Source organism: Corvus kubaryi, unplaced genomic scaffold (assembly GCF_017639235.1).
Source record: "Corvus kubaryi isolate FWS band 111438036 unplaced genomic scaffold, C.kubaryi_AGA036_p1.0 138, whole genome shotgun sequence".
Classification (NCBI taxonomy): Eukaryota; Metazoa; Chordata; class Aves; order Passeriformes; family Corvidae; genus Corvus; species Corvus kubaryi.
In genome coordinates this window covers 6,115,719-6,139,240 of record NW_024580672.1, presented here as the reverse complement: position 1 = coordinate 6,139,240, position 23,522 = coordinate 6,115,719, and the positions used below count along the sequence as shown (strand labels likewise).

The 23,522-nt window shown below is 38.5% G+C and overlaps 2 protein-coding genes across 9 annotated transcripts in view; one reads left to right on the top strand and one right to left on the bottom strand.

Annotated features, from left to right (window-relative positions):
- Positions 1 to 23,522, bottom strand: part of MAPK8 (mitogen-activated protein kinase 8) — a 183,927-nt gene that overhangs the window by 53,947 nt on the left and 106,458 nt on the right. The gene's annotated exons all lie outside the window — the stretch shown is intronic.
- FRMPD2 (FERM and PDZ domain containing 2) overlaps positions 8 to 23,522 on the top strand; it is a 71,414-nt gene continuing 47,899 nt past the window's right edge. For 3 of the 6 annotated variants that reach the window (XM_042018828.1, XM_042018829.1, XM_042018826.1), the window contains exons 1-8: positions 9 to 419; positions 9,928 to 10,056; positions 11,864 to 12,021; positions 12,972 to 13,037; positions 14,240 to 14,425; positions 15,280 to 15,406; positions 17,147 to 17,278; positions 20,714 to 20,798. In XM_042018828.1, coding sequence (XP_041874762.1) covers positions 9,933 to 10,056; positions 11,864 to 12,021; positions 12,972 to 13,037; positions 14,240 to 14,425; positions 15,280 to 15,406; positions 17,147 to 17,278; positions 20,714 to 20,798 — 878 coding nt within the window. In that variant the 5' untranslated portion in view covers positions 9 to 419; positions 9,928 to 9,932. Of the gene's footprint in view, positions 420 to 9,927; positions 10,057 to 11,863; positions 12,022 to 12,971; positions 13,038 to 14,239; positions 14,426 to 15,279; positions 15,407 to 17,146; positions 17,279 to 20,713; positions 20,799 to 23,522 lie in introns of all 6 variants that reach the window. The other 3 variants (XM_042018831.1, XM_042018827.1, XM_042018830.1) reach the window with 3 other exon arrangements.

Genomic DNA, 23,522 nt, shown 5'->3' with positions numbered 1-23,522 from the left:
AAAGAAAGAAAGAAAGAAAGAAAGAAAGAAAGAAAGAAAGAAAGAAAAGAAAGGACTGTAAACAGCCTTAGCAGACATGACGTGGCCCTCAACTTCAAACCAGGAGCTGCTAGGTTTGGCTTGAAAGTAAGAGAAGGAACCTCACTGTTTACTTGCCTAGCCACTTGCCAGACCACACAGTGCTTAGTTACAAGATACAAACAAAGCAATAGAAAGAAAGGAAGAAAGGGGGAAAGAAAGAGAGAAGACAGAAGGTAAGAAAGAGAAAGAGAGAAAAAAACAAGAAACAGAAGTCCAGTCAAGTCCTGAATATGTTTAATGTTCTATTTACAACTGTTATGGTCTAAACAATAATTATTGGGCAAAAATATAGAAGATTTCAGACTGTTCTGGATGCGGCATCTGTCCAACTTGTACAGGTAGGTTCTTACGTATTTCTCTTAATCTCATTATCAATTAAGTAAGTATTAAATCACTCATCATCTTTGCTTTGTACAGCAGTATCTAATATTTACCTTGTTGTTTGGGTTTTTTACATTAAACCTCATTTCATTTCTCTCAAATCATTAGCTAATTCTGATTAGAAGGCTGCCTGTTTGTATGAAAAATGATAATACAGAGCTGGCTGGATTGTCATCCAGCATGTCAGTGCTCAGTCCCTCCTGCCTTCTTCTGGAGTTAAAAAAATTCACCTACAACACCTAACAGTATTGCGCTGTTAAAAAATCAGGGTCCCTCAGAATAGTATTGTTTTCTATTGAAGGCAAAGGAGTAAAAGTCACTAAATTGTTACTGCTCTTATGGCAGGGATAAGTCTTTGTTTGCATAACACAGTTCACATGATTCTGGAAAACATAGTTTAAGTACATTATTTTTTCATGGATTTGTACTAAATACTATTACTTCAGAAAGAGCACTGAACTCCAAACAGCAGAAGGATTACCAGTGATTACAACCTGCAACTAAAGGCTCTCAGTTAAGAAACTGCTTTCCTAATTTCTTCTCCACTGCTCTCCAATGTTTTTAGCAAGTCCCTTAATTACAGTTTGCAGTTTCTAAAATAAAAGCAACCTCATTTTATGGAAGTTTTGGCACAGGCTTCATAATCATTACTGATCTAGAAATTTATAGATGGAGATTCCAGAGGAAAACAAATACTGATAATTTACTATTTACATCTAAAGTGAATTGCTAATGATGGGAAACTGCATCATCCTCAATGATGTGGTGAAAGAAGACACTGAGTCTTTCTCAAGTAACAGAACCGGTCAGCATCAGAATCAGGATCGGAAGCTTTGAATATCTCTCTTCTGCAAGCAAAGGTGTAACTGTGGCACTGTCAGAGCTCAAGAACTAGCTTTAACAATAAGCAAACCACAGCAGCATTGATTACAATAGGATTAGCTATGAGAAGCTATGGAGAGACTTCGGGAAGACTGGACAACATAAACTAAAACCTTAGCTCTTCATCTTTCATTTAGGAATTCATTTTTCTTTGGCACCTGAAGAAGCTGGTGTACAGCCTGCTCAGGTTCTTTTGCCTGTGTTGTGGTGCTACCTATTAACCTCAGTATCAGCATATCATTTGACCCTTCATTCCCTGTTCCTATGTCTGGCATGAGGCTGCCTCATTTCAGAGAATTACATAATGCCTTAAAAAGGACATAAATCAATAAGTATAAAAGAGAAGTATTACCATGGCACTGAAATTCTACTGTCCTACTATTTCTGGCACTGCAGCAGCAGAGAGCATGGCTTTGAAGCTTCAATCTTTGAAGTGCTGGAATGTAGATGTATTAGATGTATTAGATCTATTAGATGTATTAGATTTAGTTCTGGGCCACCAGTCTGGTCTAGTCTCATGTAGAATGAGCTTTTATGAAAGGTGAATGAAAAAAACCAAAGAAAAGTAGCAGTAGCTACTTTTGAAGCAGTAGCTGTCTATCACAGACTGATATTCTATGAGGTCTTTGGCATTTGGCATCAGCCAGAGCAGAGAAGAAAGGGCACATAAACTTAGCAAGAATGAGCATAGCACCACTTTCTTTTGATTGCAGTCATCCAGTCATACATTTTCAGGAACTTCTATTGAAAGACTATCTACTTGCAAACTGACTGCAGACAGTGTAGTATTTTCCTCTGAAATTCACTGGTAGGTTTTCTTTGAAGTAGAGAAGAAAAAAGAATTTGACCCTATAAGTCTGATTTTGTAGGATGCTGGTTTTTTCTAAATTTTCTTTTGGTACCAGTAACATTTTGTGTCTTTGAGGAACAATGTCCATGGGTCTTGTAGTAAAGTCACATCTTTTAGCACCCTTACCACCCAGCTCATGAAATTCCCTGCAGAGAGGCACATAACTACACTATTCAGGAACTAGATTTCAACTCTCTCCTTCAAAGATTAGACTGTTTAGAGACTGGCCCAACTTATGTGATATTTATGACTTCCTAGAAAAGAAATTAATCTCTCTGCAGCAGTGAAATTTTATCTCCCTTCAGTGCTGAATAATTTGCAGTAGTCTGGTTAATTCTCCTATTGATTAAAGTACATGTTTCTAGAAAGGAAACAAAATAATTTACAATAGAGAGAGAAAAAATACCATATAATGCTGTTTCATTGCAGCTATAATTTCTGGAACACAATCTTTCTAAGGCAAGGCCACGCTTTAGCAACAAGGCAACTCCCTTACTGACTTGTCAGTGTTTGCAGATTTGGCTCTGCGTGTCTACTTTATTTGAACAGAAGTTTTTAACAGCATTTTAAGTGTTTATTCCAATTATAAACCTACACATTTCCACCCCATATTTCAGAGAGTTAAATTTCATACTTAATGAGATTCATCTCTCTGGTATGAGGAATATAGTGTATTCTCTCCAAAATTATAACAAGTTTACAGTGAGTCAGAGTACAAAATTTGTATATGGAATATATGTGAATAAATGAGGTTATGAGGTAAATTAATTTTAAACTATATTTTTTTAAAAATGTGCTCTTTTCAGTGTCTTCCAACTTTTCATATAGCTAAAATTTGTTGGCATTTGATGGACAATCAGCATTGAAATACAGTAGGTTGTACTTAAGTAATTAGCAAATATTCAGCTTTTTATCCAATTACTATGCTTATGTATCCAGATAGAAACCATAGTATCATGAATGATAGCATGTATCAAGAACTCTTTAAATATACAAAAGAGTTACTGGATTTGGCCCAACAAATATTATATACCAAAGAGGCTCAGAGTTTAATGTAGACATTTAAGAAAGTCTAAAGTACACAGGGTGGGCACCTTTTGCCCCCAAAGTATTTCCCTTTTCATCTGTCTAAAATATGCATACATTTGTGATTAAGATACTTAAGATATTACATTTATTTTCAATATAGTTTTTTCTGTATTTCCCCTAAGATTATCAGTAACAATTTGGTGATAGCAACAACCAATTGAATTACCTTAATTCAATTTGAACTACATTTAAATATATTTTAAGAATTTACTTGGGTTTTCAATTTTACATGCTGTAGATGAATAGTGCCTATAAAGCAAATATATTTAGTTGTCATTTCTCAGTAAATTATTTCTACACTATATTTTTATAATTTAAATTTTTCTTATGGAAGAACACTGTTCTTCAAAAACAGAATACAACCTGAAGTATTAAATCAGAACAATCATCAACATGATAGACGCAATCAGACCCTATTCAAAGCTCATGCTTACAGGCTGATGTGATCATCTTCTTTCTTCTTGCATGTTACAGTTTTGTGGATTATTATGAATCAGATGAAAACCAAAAAAGATTTAAAGTTGTCGCTTACAATTTGGTCATAGCTTTCAATGATTCTTCAGGATCTTCTAACTACCTAGTCCTAAAAATTTTGGAGACCAACATCTCTCATAATCTCATTACAGTATTCTAATTTCCAGGATTTGGGTTGTTTTTTTTAGTTTGGGTTTTTTAAAGAAGCAAAATATGCAGCCTTGAGCAACAAAGGATTGTGATCCTCATCTGAAATCTGTTCATTTAAGAATATTTCAGGGTAGACACTGGAGTGTCGCAAAATTATATCACTGATCCCAAACTGTCTGTAGAGACCCAGAATCAGATTAAAACATATGTACCATTGAATAACCTTGTGCCTTTATAAAAAGCAAGTAATATCTTCCCATTTTAATTCAGAAATGATTATCTATATCAAACATTTAATCTGTATGCACACTAGGATAATTTTAAATTTCAAAACCGTCTCTACATTCATTTTTATAGCTATATGATTTTTAAGGGCACGAAGGAAATTAGTTAAGTATTTTCCTGGTGATACCTCCTACTGAATGCAGGTTCATGCCAAATGCTGTTCCTGCCACCATGACTCAGAGGATTCAGAGGCAGTGAGATTGACGCATCGTTCCTTCTCTGTCTGTGACCACAGAAAAGGCTCAGGACAGGTTGTTCATAAATTCTGTAAATTTACTTTGAAATTAACACTGATTATTTCAAAACTATAGCTCAATCCCATTTTTATCCTATTTTTAATTCCCCTAATTTTGTACTCCAAATTTGATTTATTATGCAGCCAGTCTTGAGATAGGCTGCAAGAACTTTTCTTAGTGTATTAGGAATACTTGATATTAAACAATCATTTGTCTTCCCTTAGTGAGGGAAAAAACACTTGTGTTTTAATTTCCATCTAGTCCTCCATAAATTTTCAGCCCCTTTTGATGAAGTTTCTGAGCTTCTGTGTCACAAAGATGTAAAGATACAAATTTATTCCTGCTCTTAAACATAAGGCACTTCAAAGTAATGTGTTACTGTCAGTTATTAATCTTTGAGGGGGAAAACCACAGAGGAAAATCAAGAGATAGGATAGCCAGACTGATTTGATCTCGGTCAAGGTCCTCACCTGGATACGGTCAGAAATTACATTACTTGATATGTAAATAACCCACTGTCCAGCACTCAGGCCAAGTAAAAGGATGCTGACTAAAAACACATTTTCCTTGTAACTTTTCATTTTAAAAGATCTTTCAGAATTAGGAAGTCTGTCTGGTCAATCTGTTTCTATGGACCCCTCTTCAGTACTTAAAATCAGTCTATTAGCCCTCCAACACCCTAGAAAAGTGTCACTTCAAGTTCCCATATTTCCTAATCTTGAATGCAGATTGCTTGAAGTCTTGCCGACCCGCACCTGAGGTGCTCCAGCTAATTACCTTCTTTCAGAAAGTTTTCTTTTCCCCCACTGCATCTTGCTGCCACTGATACAAGAAGTTCTGACTTTGGCTATTTTGAGGATTGAGTTTCCTTGGGTTTGGTCATTTGTTTACAGAAGGTGCTTTTAGACTATCAGGTAGCACCTGAGTCCTAAAATGGACTGCTGACATAGCTAAGAAATTGGAGTACAACAGATGAAAGGGATAGAAGGCTAAGGACAATACTGTGTCTAGAGAAAGTTGGCTGAAGGCCATCTTTTTATAGACTTGGGTGTAGTTTTATTAGTGAGTCTTTCAGTGCCACACTAGAAGAAGCATTTCCTTATCTCTAAAGTTGCCCTTGAAAATGGATGGATGCTCAGGCATTGCAGGTAAATTAGGCAAAATCAGTATTAGCCAACTTCATGTGTCTTCAGGTGCAGTGGGTTTATACTTCCATGGACTGTTATGGATAGAGAACTTTTCCTGGAGATAGTGGTGCAAGTGGAAGAAGTTACACTCCAAGGCCCTCTCACTTGCCTGGCAGTACACACCTACACTCATTTAGTGAGGGTAGTGGCCAATGTTAGCAATCTCTCAGGTCTGTCAGAGGACCTACTTAAGTAGCCCCTCTCTGGCTCACTGTTGTCAAAATCAATTAGTCACCTCTAACAGAGGGGCTGTGATGGGCATGTATGTCCAAACCATAAATAGGCCTTCCCAGAAAGAATTGTTTAAAAAATCTACATTTGTTTACACCTTCCAGCAAATTAAAAGTTGGCTAAGTTTACAGTTAGGTATTTTGCAATATACCAACACAGAGTAATGAAGCAGAACTGAAAGTTCAGTCGCACGAAAGACAAGACCTCTGCAAGAACAGCTTCCAGGCAGTAAAAACTGAAAGGCTGTTCTGATTTGACAGAAGCCTTTCCAGTTCACAGAATGCTTGATTCCTACCAAGGATAATCCTTTGCTGTTGTTGTTGTTGCTGTTATTGTGTTTATACACAGACTATTTTGCCAAAGTTCTCATTTCCAGTTGTTCTTCAGGGTGTCCAGATGGGGCAAATCTGTTCTTTCTTTATGCCTTTACAAGTAGACCAGAAACAAACTTGATTCCATATTTTTGAAAGCTAAATGTGATTTCTCCTTCCTCATCACCTTGTTCACTGGTGTGTCCAGATCTCCCTTCATCTTTTTTCACTATCATCCAGATAATGGATTGACTTTCATGCTATAAAACTTATTGTACAGCTGAGCCTACTCCCCAGTAAATTCCCTCTGATAGGTGGGCATGAAAAGGGCTGTCATGTAGTTAGGAATCCAGCTGACCCATTCCTCTCAAGGATATTTAATGTACTTGACTGTAGTTGATAAGGGAAGGTCAGTTTTGCTACGAGAGTAATAGTTTTTAGCTCTTTTGCTTTCTTTACATAGTAAACAAAATAGCAAAAGTAAAGATTGACCAAAGCAAAGCTGCTCCTTTACATTTTACTAAATAAGACTGCAAAATCCAGTAAAGTGACCTTGGCATATGAAATAACTAAAGCACAGTTGTTGCTAAGGATCAAATTCAGATGCAAAGTTGTAGTTCATTTACTTTCATGATAAATTCAATTTCTTTCATTGACTCCAGCTTTCAATGGATGAAAGCTTGCACATACGATAAAACAAAATGCACCAAAATTGAATTATTTAGAAAGAAATGTGATAAATAGGTGGATGTTGCTGGCAAAATGATGGGTTAGCCTCACCCCAATGCAACCTTATGCAACCTATGCAAGAAGAGTAGGGGAAAGTCTGTTGACTTTAGAGAGTCTACATAATGAATAAATGTGTTGCAAAGATTAGAACAGGGAGGATATTTTAGGCTAATTTGGATGGTACTATCTTCTTCCATAGACATTGGCAAAGTCAGCCTTTTACCTCAAAAGCATGAATTGGCACTGGAAGCTCTTTGCTACATTTTCCAGTCACAAAAACATTAACCTCTATATCCTGGCCAAACTCCAAAGTGGGTGATTACATTCTGCTGCTCTAATTTTTCGCTGCAGACTCAACCAGATCCAGCATAATTTCCTGATATGTAGCGTTACTGAAAAAGAGTCGCTTTTTGCAAAGTTGCTGTTAACTTTTTCCTTGTTGCCTCCTCATTTGTCTGCCTTGTTTTTTGAGTTGTAGGTTGCTTAAAGGTCAGAATTGTTTGGTTCTGGATCACAGCTTTTATTAAACTGAGGGATGAATATGGGCAGTGCAACAATAATAACAGTATCTTTCAATCACTTTTACTCTCTTATAATACACATAGCATAGCCTGGCTATAGTTTTTTCCCCAAGCACTCACACTGTTGCATTTTTGTTAAATATCACATCATGTTGGTATTGAAAATCAGAAGTCAAAAATACAGCCTGAAGATACAGGGCATTCTGAGTGTTTTTAAAAACCAGTTGCTAATTTGATTGTAAAATAGCACATGGCTTAACTCCACCATTGCTTTAAAGCAATGATTTGTTACCTTTAAAGAGATTATGATTTCCATGGCCATACAATCTAATATTTTTTCAAGAAGTTTGCACATCATTGATAGCAGGATTAATTTTATTCATACTTAGTATTGATCTGAGACATTACTTTCAGAAAAAAAGATTCGCTACAAAAGTTAAGCATCTCTGGTGTAACTGCTGATTTCACTTTGGTACTATAAAGCTGTAACACCTGCAATTTGGATAGCTGCTTAGTGAGTAACTTAAGCTAGTGAGAAATATCAGCACTGAAATCACTTCATATAAGCACTTCTACCTAAAACAGAGGGTGCAGTGCTCCTTCCCTCAGCGCAGTCTCAAATAAAACAGTGCTAAGTATGATCTGGTGGGTTACCTGTATGGAGAAGCCACACAGATTCTGGCTCTGGGGATGTGAATTGATTGCTTACTCCCAGTACCACAGGGTTAAGTGAAATGCTATCACAGTAATTTATTATTAAGAGAAATGGTGATGGCTTAGATTAAGAAGATTTGTCTGTCTCTTCTAATTAAGGTTAGGGTTTGTAAGAAGCTTTACTGCCCTTTGAAGCTACAGAGACTAAAATTAGGACTCTGGTTCCGTTTAAAATGTCACTAGGTTGATCTATAATCCTGTAGGGATTGCAACAAAGGATCATTCTTCCCATGCTGGGATTCCTTGTTTGCAAGCTAGTGAGCCAAGACAAGACCCCATGAAGTGAAGTCTGAGTAGTCTATTAATCAGCAACAAGTTGGTCCTGCAGGACACTGTAATGCTCTTGCAGTGACCCCTTGAAGACTCCATAATGAATGGGAAGCTGGCAAAGCAATCAGCTGTAAGACACAGTGAGTTCTGTTGCAAGCAGAGAGCAAGCAGTGGCAGTAAGTGAGCTGTGTACAGAGAGTGAAGAAATTTCTAGGGGGAAGATCTGTCCTCAGGCTGTGAGTGAACTCATTTTACAGTGGTGTTTACAACCCTATACCAGACAATAGCAGCCCAGGCTATACTGTCCTCACTTGCTGGTCTACAATGCAGAAATCTCAAATCAGTAAATGGATCACTTCTAACTTTTCTCCTTATTCCCCTATTTACACAACATAAAATGAACCTGTGGAGCTCACTGTTACAGGAGAGTAACAGCAAAAGCTGTCTAAAAACTTCTAGGAAATTTGAAGTTTGGATTCAGTTTTCCCTACTGATATGTAGACCTAGGGCAGCTCTGAAAGAGCTTCAGTAAATTACTGAAATGTAAAACTCATTAAATGGAAAGATCAGACTCATTTATGAATAACAAAACCTTCTTGGAGAATATTTAGCAGAACAAAACATTTGAAGGAAAAGCAACCTTGATACTTCAAGTCACAAGTCAGTTCCTAGTGGGCTGGGATTAGGAAAATACTTTTCCAGTACGTAGGACACGAAATTATGATTCACTACAGAGTGCCTTTGTCTAAATGATCTGATGCTGTGTTGCAGCTGAGACAAAACAGGGTGAGTGTGCGGACCCACATTTTTCTGCACTAGGCCAGGTCTTATATACCTGTCAGATAGGATAGTGTGCTGGGAGCCACTAAATTGCTGTTCAGCAGTCCAAAAGGAGAATCCTCTTTTAATTTGGTTTAGTGAAACAAATCAAGTTTATATGTATGTTGGAAGGGTTGAACTGCAAGCACTGAGTCTCTGATATGTGAGCAAGAAAAGCTCTCATCAATGAATTCTGTAGGAGTCTACAAGATCAATCTGGCAATGAATGAAATTTAATTGCTCTGTTGGACTGTTTATAAACTTTTCATGTTACATATCTTTTGCTTTGCGTTCTTTTTTTCTTAGATTAACTCTGTCATGTTTTTATAGATAGGAAAATCCAATTAAGCAGCAAAATCAATCACCTGTCATTCAAATAACCTCTCACAAAATCTGAACAGTGAATATTCATGAAGGACCTCCTGAGTAAAAACTATTTGCTCCACAGAATCTTATGACTTTTTTTCATAAATGATGGGTAAATGATGAGTAAAAGGGCTCAAAAAGATTACAGGAAGTCACTTAGTTCAGTGCCCTTTATTTACTCTTACTCAGATTAAGACAGGGATAAGCAATACTTACCTACCCTGAACAACAAAGCAGGGTGGTTCACAAAATATTTCTTACTGTGAGAGAAGGGTACAGCTATAATCAGTAGGGCTTGTCTTGAGCAACTCAGTCCACTTCAGTGTGTCCAAGTCCCGGTATCTACTGCAGCAGGCATGAACAGTTCCTGTGTGACATTGGCCGAGGTCCTGTGGGCAAAAGGAAGCCCTCTGGAGGAAGAAGAAATATGGGCACTCCTGTACCTGTCCACAATGCAGCTTCTGGACGATCTTCACAAAGGTGAGGTGAAAAGTATCTTTTTGGAGTTCTTACTGTTGGAAATTAATTCTTCAGTTGTTTTAATTCTTTTGAGCTTGTTTTTTTGCTTGTTTGCTTGTGGGGGGTGGGGTGGAGACAAAAAACACTAATGGCACTAACAGCATATTGCTAATAAAAGTGAGAAATCTTTCATTGCTGCTGGCATTACATGCAGATTGCTCTATCTACATAGGAGGTCTTCACACAGCTTGGTTTTGGTGTTTGTTTCTTTTTCAAATTAAACATCAGGTAGTAATTAATCTGAGTACAACTATATGCAGACAAAGAGCCCTTCCTAAAATTTGAATAACATGCACCCAGAGAAAGTGCAGTGCCAGCTAGGATCATGTCCTTCATGGACTGATAGAGAAGGGCAGGCAAATCCACATGGCTCTCCATTCAGCTAGCAAGAGACTTTTATCCTTGATGATATTAACGTGACATCATTATGATGATTGCTTGCCAAGCAGACCAGCTTGAGAGAGCACAGAGCACAACTGAGCAACAACAAGAGAGCACAGCTGAGCAACCTGTCACATTTTGAGAACTGTTTATGTGAATGGGTATTTCTTTTGAGGGGCGAATGGATGAGATGTCTTATTACCTCATGAGCATGTAGAATCAAAACACAAAATACAGAAAACAAGTGATGTGTTACTTCTGCTATAGCTGGAGGAGTGCATATTCATTACCAACAAGTTTTTAATAGACTGGAACACTACAGCAGGTTGACTATACCACGAGTTCTCTATTATCTGGTGTAAAAAGAGGATAGAATAGCCCAGGCAATACAAGCACCAGGAATGTGCAAAGCAGTGAAGCATGGAGATACCCACCTGGATAGGTTCAGCTCAGATCCATCTACTGACTGTGTGCCAGACACTAAGCTGACACTATGCTCTTCTGATCACTGACTTAACAAAACAAAATTTTTTAAAAAAATGATACAATCAGCCTATGTTCCCTATGCTGCGCCAGATAAATTTAGGGTATCAGAAGATGAAAACTAAACCAAGAAGAAGTAGGGATGTACAACCAAGCTGGTCTATAGGCCAAGTGTAAGGCTGCTAAAACATGTCTTTAGAAAGCTCAGGTCCAGAAGTGATGCCAAGTTGGAGTCTGCATACACAGTGTTCCAGTTTCTTGGAGCACAGGGAAGGTTACCTGCCTCTCCATATCATCATCCCAGTTGAGTAAGGCATATCTCTGGCTCCACATCTCTTAATTACAGCTATTTTGTTTCTGGAATCAGCCTCTTTTCAAGGCTAATACTGCCACATTTGCTGCACTGTGCTTGATGGAATAAATCATGCCAGATCTTGTAACGGTCAGCACCACTTGCTATAGTATATTTCTGGTGTGCTGGAGCACTGCTGGGTTAGGCAGAAACGCCAATCATTGGCTGCTCAGCACTACGGAAGGCCAGGTATTCTTCATTAGGCTGATGTACAAGCTGGCTGGCTGTTCCTAAAACAGACAAGCTTCCCAGCATGTGTGAGTTGTATTTGCATACAACACTAGAGAAGATGTGGAAGGAGCAAAAGAGAATGCTAGCTGAAGGCAACCAGTGTCAAAGAACCCAGCGATCAGCAGGCAAGGCCACAGTGACAAGGCAAGTCAGAGGTCAGGCTGGGAACTGAGTCTGTGGGTCAGGACCAATGAGGTCTCCAGTCAGTCAAGTCATTCTGGGTACACCTCCAGTGATGAATTTGAGATGCCAGAAATATGATTTTCTGAGTGCAGTGAATTGAACACTAAGATCTCCATTATCAACTTCAACATTTTCCAGACCCTGCCATCTGTGTGATTTGCCCATGGTCAGTACTACTGTCTGCCGAAGGAAATTTGTCCTTCCAAAACAATGCATCTCAGATAGAAGCTGCCCCTTTCAGTCCACCAGAATTGCTCTACCGCCCAAGTAAAAACCAGCGCTTTGGACTGACAAAGGTGAGGTATATTGTAAAGTAAATCTTGACAGCGCCTCATGAAGACAAGCTCGTTTTAATGCAGCATACCAGGCACCTCCTGTCACACCCCACTTCTAATAAAACTAATCCAATTAGGCTATAGTTAGAAAGATTTACATGTATCTTGCATCTTACCATTGGATTAGTATGCATGACAACATCAAAATCAAGTTAGAACATCAGTCCTAAAGGCCTGCAGAAATGTATTATTTGTAAAGGCCCACAGAAAGGAAGAATATTTCTATGAAATGGTGTTTAGGCAGGTATGGTAATTGTAATCCCAGAAGCAGCAGGACTGCAGTATCTGTACAATCAGAGGGTGGAAGCAGTCCCAGGAAGTCAGAAATATGTTCAGCTTTGTTAACAATTTATTTTTCTTCTCTCTGACAAACGAGTCTCTGGCAAGAAAGGAAGATACAACATTCAGGCACCTAAAAGTTTTAAATAACACTCAGACCACATACTCCCCTCAGGCAGAACACAGTATTTTCAGATTCACACATAACTGACCATTTAGACACTAGGCAGAAAAATGAAGCTGTGGAATAGGTGCCCTTTAGTCCAGTAATTATTTTTCTGTATATAACTGCTAGTCAGTCCCACAGTTAGGGGAGAACTTTAATCAGCAATGAGAGAGCTTCAAAATTAAGAAAGGAGTTCAAATTTCTTTCCCTGCTCCTGGCATCATTGAACAGAGGGCAGCCTGGCTCAGCCCCTCAAGCTGAACAGTACTAATTGCATTAAACCTAGACCATAAGCTAAGAGTCAGTATTTTACTTTTAGATATGTTTAGTCTAGTTTTTTAAAAAAATAATCTGTTTGACTTCTGCCATTTTGTGACCAAAGACACAAAAGGATGGTGTGTCTAGTATGAGGCTTTTCTAGACTAAGTATTGATTTCTCAGAGGGTTTCTTTTTCTGTTTTGACAGATGCTGGTGTATTCCTTAGGAATGACCCTCTATTGGTCAGCAGATTACCAGGTTCCTCCAAACCAGGCCAGTAACACAAACATTTTTGTTCTCTTTTATTCTGGTAGGTTCAAAGATTGAGAGGCATAATCTGAAGTATCACTAAAAGGGGCTTTATGTTTTGGACCACTAGAAAGAATTGAAAAGCTTGCGTCAAGGTCTAAGCTTCACCAAAAATACCAGTTCACCCCAATCAGGGAATTTAGTTAAGAGATCATCTTTCCTTTTTCTTTTTCTTTTTCCTTCTGTTTCTTAAAAAATCTGAATTGTTCTTATTAAGATGAATTATACCTTGATTTTAAGGGTGAAGATTATTTATTCCAAGACAATTAGGAACAAGCTACCCAGGGAAGTGGTTGAATCTCATCCTGGAGGTATTTAAAGGATATGTAGATGTGGCACTTAGGGACATGATTTAGTGGTGGACTTGCCAGTGTTAGGTTTATGATCGGACTCGATGATATTAAAGGTCTTTTTCAACCTAAATTATTCTGTGATTCTAAGATAGGAAGGACTAAAAGAAAAACATCATGTTGGCATGATTGGGGTGCTGTGCACATTTATGTGCTTTTCCAAAAACGGGACGCAAGAATAAAACTAAATAACTCTCCTTATTTCTGAACAAATTCTATCAGTATCCCTGCTAGCTGAAATTAAAGATTTCTTGCTTACCCAGAATCCTTTCAAAGACTTGTAACATACATTTTGCTTCATTTCTGTGCTGATGCTTTTTGTTGCTTCTTCTCGATTTGGAGAGCACAGGCTTCTGGTAGATTTAACCTCCCTTTCACATTCTAAGAGAAAAGGCTTTATAAGCTAAATGGCCCTAAAATATAAGTATCTGGTCTCTATGACAACAGTTTTGGCTGGTATAACTCCTCACCTTTTTGAAGCTAATGCTACCACATATCTTACTTGCATGAATCTTTGATTCACAGTCGAATTAACAAAGCTCTGGAGCAAACTGAACTCTCTGTCACCAAGAAGCCCCTAATTGGGCTGATGATCACTCTTGGAGATGTCAAGTCTCTCCAAGGCTATCCTAGATCCCACTAGAGGCACATTTAGTGCTGTTAGGGTGCTTGTCTGGAATTTTCCCAAAGTCTAAAGGAATTCAGTGCCTGTTTCTCACCCAGAGTGAAAGGCTTACAGAAATTCCTGGTCCCAGTTTACACAGGATTTCAGTCCCCTGGGAGATGTTATTTAACAATACCTCTATTTTGACTCAGTCCCTCCAGCTGGGTGACCAACTACATACAGTCTTGCTGACACTGTGTGAAGATCTGCCACATAAAAGACTTTCTCCTGAATCAATCCTGGAAGCATGCGAAGCACATCAGAAGGAATCTGCTTCCTTACCAGCAAAATTCTACATAAAGAAAATGGTCCAGTTTGCAGTGGGAAGTGTCAGCGAGGTAGGTACTACTCTCATACTCCAATCATCTTTGCTGTGGTGAGAGAGTCATGCAGTGACATGGGACACAGGTGAGTGATTGCCGAAATTAATGTTTGTATGGATTAAGGAAGTGAGATTTGGTTCTAAACTTCTGCACAGGAAATTGTGTGGGCACATGTACAAGCAAATAAAGCAATGAAGCTGTCTCACACACCACTTCTACACTCCTGGGAAGTGATCCAGCTTTGGTACTTACAAATCTTAATTTCTTTGGTTAATACTGAAGCAATCATAACCTTTACAGAGACCTATTATTGGCCAAAGGAATGGACTTAACACAACAGTAAAGATTTCTCAGTTGCCACTCTGGTTTCAGACTTCCTTCATGAAATTAAAAAAAATTGTATTTACACCATGTTAGGGAAATTATTTCATTGTTCTTGAGTGGAATTGAATATTTGCTGTCCAATCAAGCCTGACCACATGAGGTCTTTAATAAGTGAGCACTTGAGTTTTTTCAAACTTTGAAATATCAAAAAACATTTTTGTTGACAAGTTGAATGACAACGGAAGAAAACACACCAGATTTTTTTTTGTTTTCAACCAGTATTCATTAAGATTCTGAGAATAATTTTTCCCTGGCACTCTTTATTACTCTCTTTACTGCTGTAACAGTCCCCTCTTAAGCTTAGCTAGCATGAGAGCATGGAGCCCACATACTCAGTCCCGCTTTGTGTTAACATGAGAAAATGAAGTTGCTTATACAAAGCAAATCAGCAGCCTCTGACAGCCAGAGGGCAAGGATCACTTCACTATGAGAGTCTGAAGTCCACATATCATATGACATTGACTTTCAATATTACTACCTTCTAGACAGAGCAGGTGGTCACTGAAGACAGCACAGCCTCTCAGCTGAACAGAAGTCATGTGATAAGGAAAAGACTGCATGAAAAAATATCGGACACCTCAACACTGTCATCCCAGATGAATCTTCACCAAGGTAAAGAAATACTTATAATCTGAACTCTCTAATAAGGATACAGACAGCCTTTTCTGTGTCATTCCCAAGGCAGATGAATTGCTTAATTTCATGCTGTAGTGATTGCATATAGTGTTGGGTAGGATAGTTATTGCTTTACATATAAATTAATTCATAATGGAAAGACTCTGAGGCAAGTCAGTGAGGTTTCTTTTCCTTATTTCCACAAAGGACAGTAGTCTCAGGGCTGTGAAGCAGTGATAACAAATCAGCTTGCACAGATTTGACTCTTAAAGCACTTTCCATAAAACCTGTGCATCTAGAACGCCTCTACTTTCAAAACTGCTTTTGTACCTTGTATACTCCAGTGTACTTTTGAAGGTGCAATTCTGTGAGGTTATCCTCCTTCCATTAAGGAATATATATTCATCTTTCCTATTTGATTACTCAAACAAAGATTTGTGGTTCCTTTTTGATTTTAGTTTAATTTTCTATTCAAAAGATGTTTTATAAATTCACACATGAATTGCTAGAGTGATTTCAAGACACAAGGCCAAATCCTGCTCACTATATAAATAAACCAATATCTACCGATTTTGTATTCCATTTGACTAAGATCAAGATTTATTATCCCTCAGAGTAATTCTATAACTGTATCTTTTTTCTAGTATCAACACTGTACTGTTCACTTTGACAGAGATCTCTGATTTTGGGGCAATGGGAAGCTGGCCCAAACTATACAGGATTTTTTTTTTATATACTCAACATTAGGCATATAAGCAATACAATTCCTATTCAGCAAATCACACATATGCTCCATTAAATCAGCTAGAATCAAACATGCACTTAAATACATGTAGAACATTTCTATTAGGTATTATTGGTTATAAGGAGATTCTTTTGGAAACTTACAGACAAACCACCCCTAAAGCTATATTGGTTCACTTACTCAGAAACTGAGCTTGTAGATACACACTTGCAAAAGTAGGTAGAAATTCTGCTGCTGCCAAAAGGGATGGTCCCATCTTCAACCCCATATTAGCCACAAATTCCTGACAGTTTCCTTATCCTCATTCTAGGGATTATGTATCTGGTGTGATATCTGTGTTTTCCAGTGATTCAGGTCGCTTGACTTACACTTGCCAAAGGACTTGAATGAATTAGGATTTCGATTACACTGAAAATGTGCAAGACAGCATACCATTTCTTCCTTTTTTTTAAATTAAAAAATATGCTTCAGAGATGCTGTAAAAGGACTAGAGAGAATTCAAGCAAAGTAAAGTCAGTGTGAAAGAAAAATATACATCCTAATGAGTTAGGATGACCCCTTAATGGAATTTCTACATCTGACTCTGGTAGTGGATTGTGTCTGGGCATTGTCCACCCTGCACACAGAAAGAGGACATTATTGCTGAAGGTTTTGGACCTCAGAGTATAAGGAATAAGAACTTTGCAGGTTATCTGCACTCTTCAGCCTTTCAGTTGAACATGTAGAATAGAATTAATGTGTTAGATTTGTTTTATATGGAATGGTTGAAGAGAAGTATGAAAACTAATTTTGGTCCAAATAAGATTATGAAAGTAATAGAATGAAGTTACCAAGCTTTCCTCAGTCTTTAAGGAATTGGAGTCAGGGTTAAAAGACAGACAGATGTGGACTATATAAAAATTAGTCAATCAAAATGTTATTTACATTAACATGCAAATACAATGACTTATAATTAAAGTATATGATTCACCATATTTCCTTTCTGTTTCCAGACAAAGCGTCCAGATTAATGAACTATAGCCAGTCAACAGAAGATTACAGACAACTCTCTGTGGATTATAGTGACTCTAATAGTATTTCTGAAAGTACATCTTTGATACTGTCTAACCGAGGACACAGGAGAGGTAAGATTTTTATAAAAGATTATGTTTGTGAATTATGTATTCATCTCTTTTGTCCCCTGAAGTGTGGGACTAACCATGTACCAGGTGATAGATACTCCTGTGCAACTTGTGGTTATGTGACTTGGGAGGTGTATTTGTGCTAAATTGTAGAGAAGAAAGATACTTTTATATTAGATTCTTTTTCACTTGTGTCCTACTGCAAAGCTATATATTCCCTGATTACTATGTAGCCCCATCCCCTCTTTCTTGATTCATGCCCCCTTTGCCAGGTAAAGCTGTTCAGCAGATCACAAAGCCTGACATTATGTTTTTAGCACATGAGGTCTTGATAAAGAAAAGGTGGGGCTACCCCACAAATGCATAGGGTGGGCAATGTCAAGATGTCAGCTCTGAAATCAGTTGAATCTATGAATAATACCTAAGATTTGAATGTTGAGAATTAATTTTTCTTCAAGCCCATTCAAAAACAACCGGACTAATTCTGAAATCTAGGGGGAAAAAACAACCAAATAACCCTTCATTTTCTTTTCATTTTTGTCCCAGAGCCATTGTGCATTTCCTGCTTAGCATGTTGTTTTTGTTGTGCTAAATGCCAGGTTGCAATGCTGTTCTGATTTACTTTGTCTGGAGATATCAGAGTTGGAATTTTAGCTTCACTTTCAACCCTTTTGTGGCAAGAACATGAAAGAAACTGGCAGAGAATTTGTTCAGTGAAGACACCGCAGTAGACATTGTTTGGGTTCCTTCCCAAGCCATATAAATCACAGTGTAAGGGGATACTATGAAGCAAAAAAGGGAATTCAAGAGGAAGGGGAGTACTGCTGTGCATGTGTGTCTTCATGTATAAATTGGAATCTGAACTGGAATCACTTACACAAGACAGTGCCCAAGAGCAAAATGTTGCTGTTGCCAAATGCCACCAGCCTCTCTTAAAAAACCAAGCTTACCATGCCAGCTCCCCCTCTCAGACTCCTACCCATTTCTATCCTCCAGTCTACAGTTATCCATCCTCCTATGTGCTTTCAAACTTATTTTCCATCTTGCCTGTGGAAGCTCCTAGACCAAGAGGTGGAAGTTTACCCCTATAGTTTAGAGTTTACTTCCTCCCTCTATGAACTTCCATGAGAAATTAAGTACTAGGTCCTCCTGTGGCATAGATTCAAATCTTCTCTGTAAGCATGTGTGGATTTTGTGTCCCAGAAATTTCTTCCTTAAGGCAATAACCCTAGCATTCACAACATCAGTTATGATGTACTAGGGTGTGCACACTGATTGCTTAGTTCATTGATGCCATAAATAACAGAAAACTGCTGAGTAGTCCTTGTTTTTTCTCAATGGGGAGCATTAATTTGTGTTTCTGATATCCAGATGCTCATTGTAATGAAATATCTAGGACCATATTACCCTTACTCTTTTGAATTTTAAAGGTTTAAAAGTCCTCAGACAAAAAAAAGAAAAAAATACATAGAGCACTACCTCAAGGGACTAATTTCCCTAGGAAAGATGGCAAAAAAATGGTGTGTTCACTGCAATTCTATGAGGATGTAATTCAGAGAGAAATTGGGCATATCCTGGGAAAAAAACACATCATGTCATAGCATCTCAGCCCTAAGCCCTCAGCCCAAGGATAAGGAAAGTGAGGTTAGTCATGTTAATGCTCTCCTCCTGCAAGGCACTTTTCTGAAGCTCCAGAATTGCAATCAATATGAGCAGCAGTAAAAACCTGAGACTGCAGCTGCTCCCTGAGTGCCACATACGTGTCAGTCACACACAGTTGGACACAGCAAAGGTAAACTCAGAGCAGAAGCCTGTTTTGTAAGCACTTTTAAGAAAATTTTGGTCATGAACTTGACAAAGGCCCATTTCAGTGACTTCGTGCATGTCTCTGTCTCCACTGAAACACTGGTAGCTGTTCATACTCAGGATTTTGTAAGACAAGATTCTAAAAATACATGAGCAAACACAGAATGTGAAAACTTGTTTGCCACAGACATTCTTTCATGAAATAATATATTAAAAAAAAAGCATTCTTCTCTGAGAAGAAATATTCCCATCTAGTAGAGCACCATTATTAGAGGAGCGCAATATCAAGACTGTACTTTAGTAGCTCATTTAACATATCTAATCTACAGGATCAACTTCTTGTTAATGTTAATTTAATGTCATGTGTGTGTTGGATTTGTGATCAAAGCATGGCAGTTGGGCCACTGAAAGTAGCCAAGTTGTCCCACTGCTGTAATAGCTGATATAGAAAGACTAAGGGGAATTTTATGTGTTTGTCAAAATATATTTATACAATTACGTGAAAACCACAGTGTAAGCAGAGATTTTTGCAAGGTTTTCTCACAAAAAAGCATGTAATTTCAGAACACAGGATTGAAACTTAACGTTGGTAACTAGCTTATCTCAAATCTCACATTTTGTCACTACCATCTGCAGCTTGAAAAAACCCCACATGTTTATGCTTATTTTAGCAATGTGACTGTAGTTTCTAGGTTTTAAAATTGCAGTTGGTTGGTTGGTACACTAGAATTCAGTGTCACGTTTTCATGTTGGAATTCAGAGTGAAGTCTCAGGGTGTAGTGCATGAATGTTTTATCTAAATGATTGCTTCCATACATCTTATCTTATCACCTCTATCATCCTGCTTATGTAATAGTTTTATATGCAATTCTTCAAATAAGATCAATGAAATGATCCAAGTGAAGAAAAATTTAATCTCGCTCTTCCTTAAAGATTTCAAACATCTCTGCTGATACAAGAAACATTCATAGAACTACCACTTGCATAACCCTCTCTGGTTCTGCCTCTAAATTTCAACTTTCATGTATTTGGACAAAGAAACACCTGCCCATTCTGTAGCAACAGAGATGATTGAAGGTGAAAAACAATGCAATCCTTATTTGCTAAGGACCCACAAACCATCCAGTACTCCCACCAGATTTTTATGATGTAAAAACATTCACAGTATATTTAACATAGCAAGTAACTAGTGGAATAGATACAACCATTTTCATTTCATTGATTTTATATTCTACTCTGATTAAGCCAGAGAGAAGCTTCCTGGCTTTTTCTACCCATTTTATGCCTGGAAATAGAAAAACAAAATTGGGCATAATTTCTGAAGAGAAAAAGCTGTTTCACAAATTACCCCCATACAGATGGAAATGACAGCCATTGTACCTACACAGCTGTTTTCCAAATTACATTCACATGAAGGATTATGAAGAAGAAGTAACAATAACTAGGGAACTGGGAATACTGCTGGTGTAATATTCACTTAACCTTATTAAATAGCCATTTATCATGTCCAGGCAAGAACACAAGAGAGGAAGTTGCCAGTCTAAATTTCTTCCCTGTTGTAATTGTCCCAACATCTGATTCTGAGTGCTGCTACTATCACTTGAATTTTGAAATTTCCTTTATTTATTTCAGAGAGAGTTCCAGAGACACACAGATCATGTGACCCCACACTTAGTGGGTCGAGGACACAAAGTAGCTACAAGCTCTTCATAAACAGGTAAGCTCAATTCAGATTTCTACAGGATGGAAGCTGTTTTATAACCAAGTAAAGCAGGCAACTAATGTGGCAATGCCAGTATCAGAAATTGCTATCTGAACCTGTTTTGATAATAGATACCATTTATGTAGAATAAATACATAATATTCTATTATGTAGAATAAATAAGTAATGTTCACCTAGACTTGGTTTGGTTCCAAGTGGAACAGTCCAAAAGCTCTAGTGAAATGGAACTTGGGCCCTGAACAATCCACACAAAACAAGCAAATTCAGGATTTTGATATATACTCTGTACCACTGTGTCCTGCCAGATGCCATGGGCCTCCCAGAACAGCTGCCCCCAGCTGTGTCTCCACCAGGCAGCAAAGCAGCACTAGCCCTCTGTGACTGAAACAACTGGGAAGGTGCTCCACAGAGGCTGTGAAAGGTTGGATTTGATGATCTTAGAGGTCTTTTCTAACCTTAATGATTATATGATTTTATGAAGGGAAATAGCTGTTGAAAAGGTATGAATAGTCATTGCTTTCCTTGTCAAGGCATTCTGTCAGAGTCCTTATTTGTCTGCATTCACATTTTGGATGTGGTCTTGCCTTGCTGTCACGTTAAAGTGCTGTTACACCTTACGTGTTCTGGAGCGGCTATGTCAGACCATCCATATGATCCATAATTTTCATTTGTATTTCCATCTCAGTCCTTAGATTGATTTTTCTCACTTGTGTCAGTTATATCCAGCCCTGCACTACCACTTTAATGGAGAGTTATAGGTAACCCAGGGACACAAGCAATAAAGACCTCTGCTCTGTCATGAGGATTAGCCTCATTTCAGCCATGGCATGGACAGCAGCCCTATAGATATCGACAAAGAAAACTGAGAACTGTACAACAGATAGATACTAACTCCTTTTCAACAGCCCAGGAAACACCACTGCTGCCAAACAAGAGTTTTCTAGACTGGGTGTCATCACAGTGCAGCTATAATCATGGCTGTTTCCAAACAAAGAAGAGATGTAAGTACTGTCAGCCTCTAGGCACCCCAAAGACAGAATCCCGTAGTTAAGCACCATGTAATCCCTACAGACATCCCATTTAAATGGGTTCTTGACCCAGTTAAACAGGAGTTTCTTCTTTTAACCATGACATGGGTAATTCAGGCCCACAGGAGATGCTCAATTTAGATCAACTCCCAATTAAATGTGTCCCAAGTAAACAGTTTGAACTTCCTGATAAATCAGCCATGACAATCTGGGCAAGATGAGATATCCCAGTACACTTGTAAAACTGCAACAAGAGACATCTACAAGCAGGTTGCAGGATAGTGGCTGCTTATGTCAAGAAAGAAGTCTCTGTCTACCTGTCTAACTACATACACATATATTTATATGTGTATATACAGACATCTATACATGCATCATGTATCTGGCACTTGTATGAGTAACAGAGAATTTATTTACTCAGTATTTCAGAGCAATTGCCATGCCTCCAACTAACAACCTGGGTATGATCTTGATATGCTTGATCTAAAATCATGCTGCCAGGAGTAAGTTCCCCTCCTCTGCTGAAAGACAAACTGTTCTCCAAATTCCCAGCAAGCAGTTTGCCATAGAACCTCAAGGACCATAAACCCCCCTCCTGGTTGGGTTCTGCATCTGCAACTGAGTTTCTACCACAGTCACCACCCTATTACAAGTACCATGACAGCAGTGGAGTTGGAATTACTTTGGAAATCACCAGTTTCCCATGTAGGAGTACAACCAACACAAAAATTAGTGATGGGTTTACTATTTATAAAGCTTACTAATACCATCATGCTCATTCTGTAGGCAGCCCAACTGACATAATTTACATCTGACAAAGTTAAGCTTGTAAGCAAGGCTCTGATCTGAGGTGGCTGGTGTGGGGTCAGTAGCTCAGACCCAGGAAGCTGTGACCGGTCCGGAGAGATGGTCCCGTGAGGAACCGTCTTCCCGGGGCTCGGTGTCTTCCCTCAGCTGTAGCCAGAGTGGCCTTGCAGAGAATCTATCAGCTCTCTAGTGGTTCTCAGCTCGTGATTCCAGCTCTTGCTCTGCGGGGCAATCTCCCAGGCCAGACCAGGAGGAGAGAGACGAAGAGACCCGTGTAGCAGTTCTGCATGGGGCAGCTTTATGAGTCCGCACCCAGCGAAGGGGAGGCCACGGACGAGCTCTCTGCTCTCACAGGGGCAGAGGGCTAGATCTTATAGGGATACAGGGGGTGGGTGTCAGACAGTAAAAGCCAATGAGTTACAAAGGATCTGCACTGGGTCTCCCAGAGGATTCTGGGTCTGTCTTCTTCTCACTGTAACTGAAAGTTGTTGCCTTTCCAGGGGAGTTCTGCTGGGAGGTTATGCAATCTCCTTATCTCAGCAGACCTCCCTCCAGGGCAGAGGCTGGGCATACCCCACACTGATCTATATATAAAGAAGATACAACTGTTAAATCTGGCATCTCTCACCTCACAGGACTAATAACAGGAAGTGTTTTCTACAGGAAAAGAAAGCCTTCTTAATAAAGAATCTTGGATTTTGAGCTAATAATGCTCACAAAGGTAACTTCAGGTAATTTTGAGGCATATTTCTTAGGTAAATTTTGATCTTTATGAGGTTGCATTGATGGAAACAAAAAAAACTAGATATCTTTATAGACCGAGGAATGTAAAATATGAGAGGAGAGGAGAGGAGAGGAGAGGAGAGGAGAGGAGAGGAGAGGA